The sequence below is a fragment of the Elephantulus edwardii genome, unplaced genomic scaffold (genome assembly GCF_000299155.1).
Source record: "Elephantulus edwardii isolate Elephantulus edwardi_28Jun2011 unplaced genomic scaffold, EleEdw1.0 scaffold00170, whole genome shotgun sequence".
In the NCBI taxonomy this organism is placed as follows: Eukaryota; Metazoa; Chordata; class Mammalia; order Macroscelidea; family Macroscelididae; genus Elephantulus; species Elephantulus edwardii.
Window position 1 is genome coordinate 2,235,117 of NW_006399920.1, and position 15,220 is coordinate 2,250,336.

The 15,220-nt window shown below is 40.6% G+C and overlaps 1 protein-coding gene across 1 annotated transcript; it reads right to left on the reverse strand.

Moving 5' to 3' along the window:
* Positions 1-9,070: 9,070 nt before the first annotated feature.
* LOC102851608 (ZW10 interactor-like) lies at positions 9,071-12,524 on the reverse strand. The gene is made up of 7 exons (XM_006895592.1): positions 12,437-12,524; positions 11,307-11,443; positions 11,040-11,163; positions 10,174-10,340; positions 9,965-10,021; positions 9,312-9,442; positions 9,071-9,230 (listed from the first exon to the last, which is right to left on the reverse strand). The coding sequence occupies exons 1-7, from the start codon at positions 12,522-12,524 to the stop codon at positions 9,071-9,073; spliced, it is 864 nt and encodes a 287-aa protein (XP_006895654.1).
* Between the last annotated feature and the right edge of the window lie 2,696 nt (positions 12,525-15,220).

Consider the following 15,220-nt stretch of genomic DNA (forward strand, 5'->3'; position numbering starts at 1 on the left):
CTTACTCATCTTTTCATTTGGCAGATGACTCATCTTCAGGCGGCAATAAGGCAGCTGAAACATGGGTAAGAAAGAGATAAAGTAGTGCAAATGCTAGGAGAAAAAGGAGATCTCAGATGTGTTATGAATGGACCTGGTTAAAGGACGTAAAGCTGAGAGAATCCAGTCATTGAATGAACAAAGATTTTCCCCCCAATGCTGGGAAGAAGAAAACATTTCATACTCAAAGTGGCATGTAGCATTTTCTCTGATTTACAAGTTGAAGCCTAGTCTTATAAACCTACCAAACAAAATCTGCTATTATAACATGTCGAAGGGAGATAGTGCTTTAGTAATCTCACAACTCACGAGTGCTTGTTCATATTGAAAAGGGGGTATTTTAATAGGGTTTATAAATTTGGGACATCCTCCCAAGTGCAAGGCAATGTGATTTCAAACAGTTCCGTGCTCCTAAGAACACAAATATTTTATTACTTACATTTTAAGCTATAAATAGCAGAATAATTGTTTCTTTAAATCAGATGTGCCTATGGGTTTAAGTGTAAAATGAGAGAAAGACATTAAATAAATACGGAGTGGAGCACTGTGTAGTAAGATATCTTTGTGTCTTTGGGAGGGAAATAAAGAATTTAGCAGTGCTTGTAGCCCTACCTTTGCCAAAATTCTATTTGAAGTCTACAAAAAAATTTCACTTGAGATGAAAATACTTTGAAGAAGTGATTTTTCTCAGGTCAGTAAATGTATGGTTACCAAAGGTTAAAGGACTTTTTCCCTGAATTATTTGTTTAGCAAACCTAGAACTGGGTTGAGAAGGTTGATGCTTTCTAATATAACACGTCCAACAGTCAGTATCTTCATATAAAACAGCACTTTTTGTCCTCAATTATAAAGTAGTTCAACATATGGATTCAGGCTGTAAATAAGAATACAATCTCCCTATTTTTACTTTACTTTCTTCACAGTTCTCAGTATTTTCTGCATTTAATTAATAGATCCAGAGGACAGGGAATGGTGTGCAAGAGAGTTCCATGACCTCAGTTAAGTGACACAGACCATTTTTACTCATATTCTCTTGACTTGCATCAAGTTACATGGTTAAAACCTACCAGATATTTAACTGTAAGAGAAGATTCTCAATGCGGCCTTTTTGTGGGTCAGTGGAGAAAGAAGTTTTCAGTGTATAACGTGTGTCATTTCTGTATTCATAGATAAAGGTTTCTATTTTCTCAGCTTATTCTCTTTGAGAATAAAAGAAGTTTATATGTTTATCTTAATTCTATCTGTTTTCCAGGTCAGTTCGTGTGTGTGTGTGTGTGTGTGTGTGTGTGTGTGTGTGTCTGTGTGTGTGTGTGTGTGCCACGGTTCAAGTCTTGAGGCCATAGTCAGATGTAAGATTGGACAAAATTGCTTCTTGCCAGTCTATATATCCAGTGTAAGTCACACCCCTGATGACAAGTCCCATTAATCATATCTTAGATATGATATACTGAATATGTCTTTCCAGAATTTTGCCTCACTAACATTGGAAAGGCTAGAATTAACAAGACAAAGAATAGATCCATTACACAGAGAGTCATGAGTTTAGAAAAATTGCAGATCAGAAGATTGAGGACTAAAATTTTATTGCATAACTGTTGAACACCTATGAATTATGGCCCAGACAAATTGACATATAATTTTAACCATCACACTCAATGTTACTCTTGTCTCATATCTTGGCATTTTTTACTGCCAGATTTATGCTCAAAATGTGAAAATAGAATTTTCACCATTGCTGTAAATGCAAATTATCAACTAGCTAATGAGATATAGATGTTCCATATAATATCTATCATTATATGCAGGCAATTATAATATAATTAAATATAAGCAACCAAGTAGGAAATACCAGAAAGCTTCAATAGATTTCAGTCGAAATTAAATAAAACATTCCTACCATCCTTCTCAGAAAACTTTACTATTTTTAAATTAACAAAACATTCTAGAATAAACCTGTTTTGAATCCAATTTGAATTTTAAGTGTGAAAACTGCCCCTAATATAACATTTAAAAATGAACCTGTTATCATAACATTTAACTTATTTTAAAATAAACAGGATATTCAGGTAAAAAATAGCAAGCTGTTGATAGTAATCAGGACTACAACTAAATTAGATGAGTTACCTATAGGTTCCAGGTGTTTTCATGATTTAAATAGATACCTCTTTAAAGCATAAAGTTAAGTAACTCAATTGTAAAAAATATATTTAGAATACAGATTACTTAAAGCATTGTAACACAAATGTGAAATTGTTTCATTTCACACACACACACACACACACACACACACACACACACACACACACGCATGTACTCCCCTTGAGGCCCATGTAACTTCATGGTTTTCCTTTTGCTCTCATAAATTAGATGTACAGTAAATAGTAATCATTAGAATATTTCATTAGCTCATCATTTTGGTTATAAAATTTGTCTTCCCTCATTAAGTACTACTACTCTTTCATACTACTTCTTATAAACACTGCTGAATTTAATTAGATTCTGAATCTTCCTGAAACGGCAATAGGAGACATGGGTGAGCATGTGAAATAAATCTCTTCATATGTTATCAAACATTTTTCAAATATTGTTTTTCTTATTCATATATAAGAAGAATGATAATATTCTGTAGCAAATGTCCACTGGGATATAACCCCAAACCATTGCTTTAACCTTAATTCCAATGAGTAGCAAATTAATAAAACAGTGTGTTAAACTGAACCAGGGCTCCCAATGTCATAATATTTAGAAAAGCAGACTGCCACATCTTTCTACCACAGACCAGAGGCTGTATCCCCAGATTTCTTACAAAGAAGGAAAAGTACTTAAAATATAACTTCCTTCATCTTTATATGCCAGTAATCTTTAAATGTAGTTTAATAATTCAAACTCTTTACTTAAGTGTATCTATTGTTGTGAGTTGATTCTGACTCATGGTGACCCTTCATTGACTTTCTAAAGCAGTAGACCTTTTAGATTATCCATCTTTTTCACTGCGAGTGACTGATGGATTCTATCCACTGACCAGTTCTAATTGTTCTGTCAGCAAAACATGTAACATACTACTGCTACCACTACTGCTCCTTCCTTAAATTAGCAAGGGTGTCTGCCAGGTATGTACTTTGTCTCTATACCTTTTCAATCTGTATGCAGAACAGATCATCCAGGATGCTGGGCTGTATGAGGAGGAATTTGGCATGAGGATTGGAGGAAGATACATCGACAGCCTTAAGTTATGGAGATGACACAACCCTGCTTGCTGAAACTGAGGAGGACCTGAAGTGCTTGCTGCAGAAGATCAAGGACTGCAGCCTTAAGTATGGATTGAAGCTCAACATCAAGAAAACAAAATTCTCACCACTGGGCCAATTGGCATCATGATAGATGGAGAAGAGATTGAGATAGTTAACAGTTTTAGTTTGCTTGGTTCCACAATCAATACTCTTAGTACCAACAGTCAGAAAATCAAGTGACAAATAACATTGGGAAAGTCAGCTGTCAGGGACCTTTCCAGACTACTGAAAAACAATCAATCAGGCTGGAGACTAAGGTGCGCCTGATTCGGGTCTTGCTATGTATTAGAGAGCTGGAAAATGACTAGGGATGATAGAAGAGAATTGATGCATTAGAGTTATGGTGCTGGCGAAGAGTGTTGAATATACCATGGACTGCTAGGAGAATAAACAAGTTTATCCTGGAGAGGGTGAAACTGGGCTGCTCCTTGGAGTCAAGGACTCTAAAGCTTCATCTGACATACTTTGGGCATGTTGCAAGGAGGGACCTGTCCTCAGAGAGGGACATTATATTTGGGACGGTGGAGGGACAGTACAAGAGAGGAAGACCCTCAAGGAGATAGATCAATTCAGTGATTGGGGTAATGGGAGTAGGTATGCCAGAGACAGTGAGGTTGGCACAGGATAGAGCAAGGTTTAGGATTCTTATAAGTCACAAGTGGCTCAACAGCACTTAACAATAATATTAAACTGATAAATATTTTTTAAATTACGTGTGTTATGGTAATCATAAGATGTCTAAAAACATTTTCAGTTATTTACGTAAAACAGATCACTATTATATATTTGTATAAACAGCATGAATTTTTCTTCTTTGAAGCAATTATCTTTTAAACTTTGAGAAGTATGTTAGACTTAGTGCATGATTTTCATTCCTGAAAATGATTTTCCACTATTCTTAAAAAGGCAACTTTTGAAGCCTTACTAACATTAAGAAGTAGCACTGGGATGTTGGCTAGAGGATTTCAGGTAGTTTCCACTTACTGTGCTCTTGTAATTGTCACCGTCTGAGAATACTAGTGTCATTGTATCACTGTAGTGATTATTTTTGTCAGTATAATATATAGTCTTCAATAATGGAAAGACCTATATGTTTAAAAAGAGTAACATTCTAAGAGAGAGGCTCCATTCTGGTGTCACTCCAATATGTCTTTACTCTGATCTCTAATTATTTAACTGGCTTTCAGCTCATTGGTTTCTGTCATTACTCTTCTCCAAAACTACAATTCAAAGGCCAAAAAGCAAAACAAGTATGAACTGTTGTATGAAAAACCAATTATATAGGATTCAATAGCAATGACTTTGGGGACAGTGCATGTCTGGGCACAGGTCATTAGGAACCAGAATTGACTGAAGAGAAACTGCTATCCTGAAAAAAACCCCCCACATTAATTCTTCCATGAAATAACTCCTATATATATTTTTATGATTTAAAAAAAAAACCAAACACAAAACATTTTTTTAGTATGTGTAACTATAATATGGATGTCATACATTACAGTTTTATGGCTATTACTTTCCTAGTTTTTATATATGATAATCTCACATTTTAAATTCTGTCATCTCCTAAGAGTCCCTGGACTACTGTCTCTTTCATCTTGAAACACCACTTAAGATGCATAGTAATTAATTTTAAATACTCAGTCTTATCACCAGGACATGCAGGATGAATTTGAAATTTATCATCTCTGTATTCAGCTCTCTATGAAGATCAACAGGTTTCTTTGTAATTGTCAATAGTTATAAATTAATAAAAGCATAAATAGAAAAATTAAACCAAAATATGTTTTTAAAGTCCCTGTATTTTTACTATGGAGACTTTAGTACTAAGAACTGATACTTGGGTTCTTTATGGTTTCAAGAAAAAAGTTTATCAGTGGGGAACAATAATGAATGAATTAGAAATTCAAGCACTAAATTCCTCAGAGCCTGGGGTTTTACAATTTCAAAAGGATTAAACAAGACTAAGAATTAAAATTCTAAGAATGGCATGGCAGCAGCAACAGACCTTGTCAAACTTCACAAGAGGGTTATTTTCAGCATCAGCCAAAGGCTAATTCTTAAGAGACACAGGGAGTCATACCTTCGCTGTCCAACAATTCTGACACGAGCTATCCTTCCCATAGCATTCTTTACTCTTAAAGAGTTCAAGAATTCATTGCAATGACCACACAGTACTCAACAAGTATGAGGTTTAGTAGGGAAGTAAGCTATAATTTAGGAACAGGATGGACTCAGAATACAGTTCTCAGTTCCGGTCCATTTCTTAGTTGTTCCGACGGGTAGGCCCCTCTCTGGCCCCCAGCCACTGCCTTCATGGACAATGTTGCCACATTAATGTCACTGGTAAGTGCTTATAGGCACTCTTCTCTGCCATCAGGTCTCTAACTCTACTAAACAAGTGTTCCAGGTACTCTACACCATCAGCCAAGTCTAGAAGCTGCTCTGTTATCTTATTTTATAAGGTAAGCCTTGCTGTGCTAAATGGCCAGATACTTCACTTTGTAAACAGGGTCTGTCCAATGTTATTCAGTTCTCTTGTTCCAGAAGTCAAGAAGCTGCACTCTTGATTCTGGGTCTCCCCTAGTACCACTCCTCTGCAACAGCTTGTCTCTGGCACTATAGTACGATTCCTGGTTTGAGAAGGTTTAATGCAAAGACATGAGATCCAAATAATGTGCTCCAATTTCAATGAAGTCCAGCCTTCTGCTTCTGGAATGGCCTATTTTAAGCCTAGTGTATTGGCAAAATTGGCCAATCCTCTCATTCATGCCGTAGTGTGCCATTGAGTTAGAACCAACTGATAGTTGAAGAGACAGTAAACTACAAGAAAGGGGAGATTGCCCATCTTCTTCCCTGGAGCAGCTGGATTTGATCCACCTTTGGTACAGCACCACAGCTTCTTCCCACCAGAGTTCCTTTCATTCATGTTGCATACCCTTGTGTTGGTAGTCTCACTTCAATACAAGATCTAAGCATTTTACTTGCACTAAGAAACATAACAGGACACACACATATTTGCATACTCTCAACTCAAACATTTGGTGGGAATGACAAGTCTATGCTGGAAAACATAAAAAATATAAAATCAATCCACTGAAAAAAGAATGAAACCAATTTTGTTTCATACTTTATCCATACTCCAAATTTGGTTCAAAAATTTGAAGTGTTAACATAAGAAGTTGCATAATGAGAAATGCTCTTAAATGGGAGAAAATGAAATTATGTGAAGCCAGTTATTCTATTTTCAAAACCTCTCAGATGCTAAGATTAATAATTCACATACTTTTGTAGGTTTTATTGTTCTTTAAAAAATTACATTCATGAAAAGAATACTTCAATAAAATATAAATCTTATTCACAGAGATATGTTCCGGTGGCAGAAATATATTTTTAGGGATATTCAGGAACTTTATTGATCATCATCAGTGTTGCAGAAAGTACACATTAATCACTATAAGAAATAAATAGTAGCACAAGATAGGCTTTCTTTTTACCAAAGTGCAGAATATTAGAAGTGAATTTTTTGTTATAGAAATTTTTAAAAGCTGAAGATAGAAGTAAAGGAATTATATTTGCTAACACAATCCAGATTGGTAATCATTATATTTTCCTGCCAGAGATAAAGCATATACATACAGAAAATAGACATAAAGTCCTAGATGAGAAGTGAACAAGAGTACACTTAACATTAAGCAATGTTCTATCTTATTATATTGCTGTGTTTGCTTTTCTTTTTGATTCTAGTCCTAATTGGCTAAAGAGTGGTAGCAATGTATTAAATCTTTTTTTTTCTTGTTGTGTACCATCAAATTGGATCCGACTGGCACTGGAGATTGCCCCTTGAAGTGGAAATTCAATTTCTACTTAAAAATAAATACCAGTTCCTGAACTTGGCAATCAAGATGCTTCTATCTACTAAAGACTCTAGCTACAGTGGGCAATGAGTGGCCTAAAAAAATGACACTCAAATCCCTCTTCCTTTTTCAGCTTCCGAAAGTGGATTCACTCAGTCCATTAGGAACCACTTTCAGGGCCTTCTGACATGCAACAGAAATTCTGTAGACCTTCCAATTGAACAGAACAGCTTAGTGTACATTTGCCCAGTCCTTTCTCTCATAGCCTGACTGGGAGTATCCAAGAATCTTGTCAATTTCCTCCTGTATTCTGGGTTCTCTCTCTTTCCCCATCATAAAATGGCCCTTATTAGCTAGTAAACCCCAATGTATGCATGTCTTGCTCTGAAACCTTCTACACAACCCTAATAAATGTTGTGGTGTTTTTTAGCAGACCCTCCCACAATGGTTATGTCCTTGCTTTTCCCTTTAGGTTATAAAAATTTCATACTCTATGAAACTAAAGAAAGAAACTAGGCTAAAGGAGACTCACTCCAGTAGGGAGAGAAGAGAGAGATGGAGATAGAGGGTGCTGGAGGCTGTAGCAGGGACCACATGGAAGGGAAGACTCGCTGGGCATCAGAAAACTCCCTAGAGGAATACTTCTAATCTTCACTGATCCCTTCCCTTCTATCATTATGTAGGTCCCCAAAACCCTCTTCTAAAAAAACCAAACAAATCATCAGTGTTATCACATTTAGAGAAAACTAAGGACATTTCAGATAAGAAAAGCAATTGATTGAAGAGCAAGATCTCAATGCCCAGCTCAGAGAAGATATTGCAGTCTCAAACAGGAACGAATGTCTTAAAAGTTACTTGTACCAAAACTCAAGCAGCCCAGTCCCAGTGTCTCTTTCTCAGAAAAATCTTTAGTCTTTCCCACACCCAAGGGTCCTGTTTCTCTTTTAGAGGTTCCCCACTCTCTGAGCTACCAAAGATCTTTTTCATAGATGGTACGTTCTCACTTAAGTGATATTCTCTCACACACAATACTAACCTTCTTCCTCCACACTGTGAAGCACGCAGAGGAATGGGGACCGAGAACAACAAACTGACACAGAAATATACTCAAAAAGCCCAATGGACACACAAACAGAAAGACAAAGGCATAAACAAAAACTAGCCAAGGCCTCTGTATTCTTTGTGTTTGTATAAATTACGCTCTCTTCCTGACTTAAGCTCAGCATAGTTGAACAACTTGAATCTGGGCAAAAACTTTAAACTCCCAGGTCAGGGACATTTTCCAGCTGCACTTCTCTTCCTATCAGTCCAGATCCTTTCATGTTATTTGTCTGAGTGCCTACAGTTCTTCCCACTTAATCATGATGATGAACAGAACAGAGAGAAACATGCAACTGAGAGAGATCAATGGTTTTAATGTAGACGATATAGAGAACGTCCCCTCTCTGGGTCATGCTTGAAGTCAGGTTGTGCTGACAAATTCACAATTCATTCTGTAATGAGAAGGGGTGAAAGGAAGTTAAGACAGAAGAGTCCAGGATGGATCATAGATGGAGATGAGGGGCAAACTTCAACAATAGCATAAGCTTCTTCCTCACCCATCTTCTCCCTTTTGGGCAGCTGAGTTCAGATACAAAGAGTCAGACCAAAAGCTCTTCTTCCTTCCTTATCAGCAGTCAAATGTCTTAACTGGGATTGGACTCGCTCTGGGATACATGTTCATGCTGCTGGCTCTCAAGGAGGAGTGACAAGCTGTAGGCTGTGGGTCACTGGCCTTGGAAAGACATGAGATGGGCAGTGGCTAGGAGCCAGCTACTATGTGCTTCTTACTTAACCATTTCTCTAATCATCCATTCATAGTGGGGTTTACAATCTTGTCACTTCCTATAGATCCCCTTTGTTCTCTGGGAACCCAGCCAGTAACTGGAGCTTATCTTCAGGAAGATCCAGGTGGAGGGCCTGTTCCTGAGGTAGCTGCAACTTCCCCTCTGCATCAGGGATTTTATTCTGCAGGGTATGTATCAGCTGGAGGAAGGCTTGGTACCTGCGAGGAAGACGTATAGGTGTGAGAGGATGCAACCTCAGCGAGACCACTCCAGCTTACAGCCTATATCCCTTGCCTCACCTATGAAGCTTGTCCTGTTCTTCTTCTGCCTGATTCTTGAGGCTTCTGAGCTCCTCACACTGTCTCTCAACCTTCTGCTGCGTTCTTCTCTGCCGATCCTTTACTTCTGCCACTTGCTGCAGATGTTCCTCCTGCCAGGACCAAGAGGACAGATGAGGCTCAACAGGAATCAAATCCTTAGAGGCACCTGCACAATGCTTATCCTAGACTCATCTCAAGACTAAGATCCAGAGGGAAAGAAGGATCTTGCTAACTTTAGGAAGGAACAGAGATCTAGAGAAAAAGAAAGGTTCACTTTGAGCTCTTCTAGAATGAAGTCCTTTGAATGGAAGGGATACAACACTGCTAATAACACTTATTTAGCTTGCTATATTTCAGTTACCCTTTTAAGCACTTTTTATAATTTCCTTAGTCCTCCAGATGACAAATAGGTGTTATTATAGCTCCTATTTCAGGGGCAAAGGAACAGATGCATAGAAACTTAGGTGGCCAGCCTAAGGCTATACAGTATTAAGTGGCAACATCTAGAATTCAAGCTCATGTTGTTACTACCCTAAACCACTTCAAAGAAGAAAACCAGATGAAGGCTTAACTGGGAGAAGGCACAGCATGGCATGATGGTGTGCATTGCTCCCGTGGGGAGATGAACCTACCTGCTGCAGCTGCCACTGCTTCTGCTGAGCTCTGCGTTTCTCCATGGCCATTTGTTTCTGGGGGTAAAGACAGCAGAGGGAGGAGCAAAAGGAGAGTGTATTCTGGTTGGATTTTGGAAGGTTAAAATGGGTACAGTTCAATCTGCTCACCCCTTCCCTCCTCCTCTCTTTGTCCCTCCCTTCCTCCTATTCCTGGTCCCTGAAGAGACCTTGGCCTGGAGCTGTTCAAGGGCCTGCTGGAGTTGTGTCTGTTTTCTCTTGATCTCCTCTATTTGGGACAGGGCCTGTGGCAGGGCACTTGTGATGGCTTCCACGTGCTGCTGATAGGTTGCCTTTAGTTCTTTCCAGTGCTCTTTGGCTTCAGTAGCTTTTTGCCCTGAAACGAGCCAACAGAAATGAGGGAATGGGTGAGGCTGGGCTACCCACCGTCCTGTAATATTGGAACTATCAGCCAAACGTATTGCGATGGGACAGTCTGCTGTTAGGGACCTCTCTAAAGTACTCAAGAGCAACGGTGTCTCTCTGGAGACTAAGGTGCGCCTGATACAGGCCATGGTTTTTGCAATCACTTGTTATGCATCAGAGTTGGACAATGACTAGGGAGGATAGAAGGAGAATTGATGCCTTTGAGCTGTGGTGCTGGAGAAGAGTATTGAATGTACCATGGACTGCCAAGAAAACAAACAGATTCATCCTAGAGAGGGTTAAACCAGGCTACTCCTTGGAGGCAAGGATTCTGGGGCTTCGTTTAACATACTTTGGACATGTTGTAAGGAGAGACAAATCTTTGGAGAGGGACATCATGCTGGGTAGAGTAGAGGGACAGCGCAGGAGGGGAAGACCCTCTATGAGGTGGATTGATTCAGCGACTGGGGTAATGGGGATGGGTGTGTCAGGGGCAATGAGATTGGCACAGGATAGAGCAGGGCTTAGGGCTGTTGTACATAGGGTCGCTATGAGTCACAAACAACTCGACGGCACATAACAACAACAACAATCAGCCAAACAGCTGACCTGATACAATTCTTTCTTCCCCACTCAGGTTACATTCCACCGCAACTCTGGGCCTACTTACGGCTTACGTCTTCAGAAGCCAACAGGTCCAGACCCTGGGAAGCGTCCTCGTGCACTAGGAAGTCCTGCACAAAGCCCACTAGTTGTAGCTGGCTAAACAGCAGCTTGTCCTTCTTCCGGGAGTCCTTTTAGATGAGGAGAGAGACAGGGAACATCTCCTTTCACTAAATCCAGCAAGGCTCTCGTCCTGACTGCTCACCATAAAGGCTACTCAGAGTCTCCGCAGGAGGACTCAAGGCCAAACCTGGACTTGCCATCTTGCACATACCATCACAAACTCAGCCAGGATCTGTGCTGGTAGCCCTGCCTCCTCCTGCAAGCCAACAGGTTCCAGAAAGGCACTCACTTCAGCCAAGGTCCTAGAAGTGCAAGAAATCCAGACAATTATAATTTCCAGTGCTTGTTCTGAAGGTGACCATATATGCAAATAGGTAAGAGTATATGCCAACATTGTGTTTGTCCCCTCCTGACTAAGATGTACACAAAGATCTCAAAGGCTATGGTGTGGGAACAAGGGCAGCGTTTATGATGACAAAAGGGACAAGGGGATGAAATGAAGAGCAAGGAACTCTATGATGCAATGGGTTTGAGTTCTGAAAGACCTGGTGATCCCCTTCTATACACATTATCAGAAAACCTCTGTGGGGCAGTTCTAGTCTGAACTCAAGAGGCTGAGTGGGAATCACTTTAGGAAAACCAACCAGAGTAAAATGAAAGAGTAGGGGGAATGCGATCCTTAACAGGCAGTAACTACTGAGGAAGCACTATTTGAATCTTGATTTTTAAGGCAATCAGGGAGATATCGCAGAGAAGAGGAAGATAAGAGAAAGGCTGTGAAAAATCACTGAAGGCTTCCTCCAATAACTGGACAAGGGCTCAGGGCAGAAAGTGAGGTGTCTGTCCCGCTCTCCACGTTCAGGGATGGGGCAGCCTGTTAGGGGCAGCAAGGAACACGAGACATAAATGAAATAGCCCATCCAGGGTGCTTCTAGGGTGCAATATCTTCAATTCAGTATAGGTGACCTGTGAACTCAGAAACTCGGAGGATCAAGAGAAACTGAAGCGCCGCCTTCTAGAACACGCCCCTGGAAAGTGTGTGTTTATGAGGAGACCAGCAGTTTCTAGGCCAGGCCGTTCTACTGGGGACAGGCAGGAATCCTCTCTGGAACCTAACACTGGGGGACAGTGATCAGGGTCCCTATCCCACGGTGTGAATCCCCAACAATCACACAGCGGAGGAGGGAGGCTGTAGGCAGGAGTGTGTACGATCCCTCCGCCCTCGCCCCCGTTCATTCCTGGTTACCCTTGGCAGCAGACACTCACTTTAATGCTTCAGTCTCCATTTCCGTGACTGTGCCTGGACCCTCCATTCTTCTCGAGCCTATCCGCCAATTTTACCGGCCGGATGTTTTGAATTTCCGCTCACTCCGCGTCGTGGAAGATGATTGGCTTTCGGTTGGAAGGCCGGAAAGCCTGTAGCGTGCATTCTAATTGGCTAACGTTGCTTCAGGCAGGCCCACTTCTCCTGCGCAGGCGCAATTGTGACGGGACCAAGGCCAGCGCGCGTTCTGCGCATGCGTGCGCTTTGGAAGGCGGGGTGGAGAAGGCGGGGCTAGAACTGAGTTAAGTATCCTGCCTTCTTTTTTTTTAAAAAAAAAAAAAATTTTTTTAAATTTTATTAGTTTTAATTAACATTTACAGGGTTTTTGGGTTTTCATTCCTTCATTGCTGCACCATTCTCTCTACCCTCCTCCCCAGTTTGGTCTCCTTCCCCCGCCCTCCGAATGTCTGTTTTAATTGTCCAGTTGCCACAGTGCTTGTCAAAAGCCAGTTCTGATTAATCTCCTTTGTCACTGTGTCCTTTGCCATTCCATATCACTCCTCCCTGAGAGAGACTTAACACTGATTCATAAGGAAAAGGGGATGGCATATTCTCTTAGCTACTTCCTGCTGAAAAGGGACGCTGTGGGTTTCAGGGTGAAGATCTTCTCTCACTACTCTAAAGGGCCCCTTTGGCAGTAGGAAACACATAGACTATGATGGAGACTGATTTTGGAATTTAGATGCACTCTTATTAATTGTGCTTAGCCATACATGTTCATATCCTTGAAGATGTATCATGGGGGTGTTGCAACCTAGAAGACACAAATTTAACAAGTTATAAGTACATGAGTCAAAAATTATGGAAAAGTAAAAGAAAAGATGGGAGAAAGATGTTAAATTTGGACAACAGAAGAAGTTGATAGAATTCACTTTATTAGAAACACGTTACTGTGGTAGAAAAAGAGTGAAGTCGTCTAAGACAGTGGGCGTAATGTGACGAAAGCAGTGAACCTGGAGAAATTAAAGGAGGGAGCACAGTGATTTTTCAAAGAAATGAATGCCTTTAAGAGACCCATGGAGGTACAGTGATGGGAAAGAGAGTCCCAACAAAGCTCACGGGGCTGCCTGAATGGACAGGATGGATTTAATTTCCAGGGAAATCAAAAGATCTGATAGTCCCTATTGACTTGTAGTTGTGATGTGCCTTCAAGTCAGAACCAACACAGTTCCTTCAGTGGGTTTTCAGAAGCAGCAATCACACCTAAGGAGATTTCCCATCATTACCCTGTGGAGCAGTTGGTGTATTGAAGCTTTTGTTCTTGGTATTGCAGAGCTCTGCTTACCACCAGGCCAGAAAAGAAAGGAAATAGATGCTCAAAGAAAGCAGATCTGCAGGGGACTTTGTCTGGTATTAAGCCCAGTATTGGTTAGTGATTGTTGGAAGAAACAACAACATAGTGCTAGGAAAAGAATCGTGGTGTGTTTGTTTGTTTGTTTGTTAGGTACCTTCCAGTTGAGTACAACTCAGCGACCTTATAACAACCGAATCCGAATCCAGTCCAATCCTGTGCCATCATCACTGTCTCTGGCACACTACAGTCACTTTGTCAACCCACCTGGTTGAGGATCTTCCTCTCCATTGCTGTCCCTCATCTTTCCAAGCATGATGTCGCTCTGCAAAGATTAACTTCTCCTAGCATCAAGCCCAGAGTATGTGAGAGGAAGCTTCATTGTTTAAAGGCACATTAGTACATTGTGCAAAGGGCATATTGACTATTTCCATCATCCAAAACGATGGACAGCTTCTTAATCCCTGAGTACTTTGAGTAAAGTAGATAGACAGCCTTTGTCTGAGGCTCAACTCAACCAAAAGGAACCATTTTATAACTGACCCTCCAGCAATCTTTGGAGGCTGTAAATCACGTGTGGGGAGATTGCCTGTCTTTCACCCAAAAAGCCACTGGTAGAGTCAAATCCGCAGAAGCACCTCTACAGTAGCAGTGCAAATCACTATGAGCTAAACCCTTAGAACACCATTGTCTGAAGCAGGGCGGAGTGGGGACAAGCTAATAGTTTTGGGTCTGAATTCACACCTAACTGACCATCCAGCTAGTCTTCAGAAACTTTAACTCTCATGAGAGAAGAATGAATGGAATTTCATTTGATTGTGCTAATACGAAACCTATACTTGAACCACGAGGCAGTTGTCAGAACAAAGCAGACACTACATGGTTCAAAATCAGGAAGGATGTACACCAGGGTTGTATTCTGTCTTCATACCTTTTTAATTATATGCAGAACAGATGATCTGGGAGACTGGCCTGTATGATGAATAATGTGACATCAGGATTGGAGGAAGATTCATCAACAACCTATGTTATGCATATGACACAACCCTGCTTGATGAAACTAAGGAAGACCTGAAGTGCTTGCTGCAGAAGAGCAAAGACATTCAATATGGATTAATGCTCAACATCTAGAAAACAAAGATTCTCATCACTGGGCCAATTGGCAGCATCATTATGGATGGAGAAGAGATTGAGATTGTTAATAGCTTTAGTTTGCGTGGCTCCACAATCAACACTCTTGGTACCAGCCACCAGGAAATCAAGAGACGAATTGCTTTGGGAAAGTTGACTGTCAGGGACCTCTCCAGAATAACAAAGAGGAACGATATCAGTCTGGAGACTAAGGTGCATCTCATTCAGGCCATAGTCTTCGCAGTTGCTTGCTGGACAATGACTAGGAATGATAGATAATTGATGTGCTAGAGAAGAGTGTTGAACATAGCATGGACTTCGAGGAGAACAAACAGGTTCATCCTGGAGAAGGTTAAACCAGGCTGCTTCTTGGAGGCAA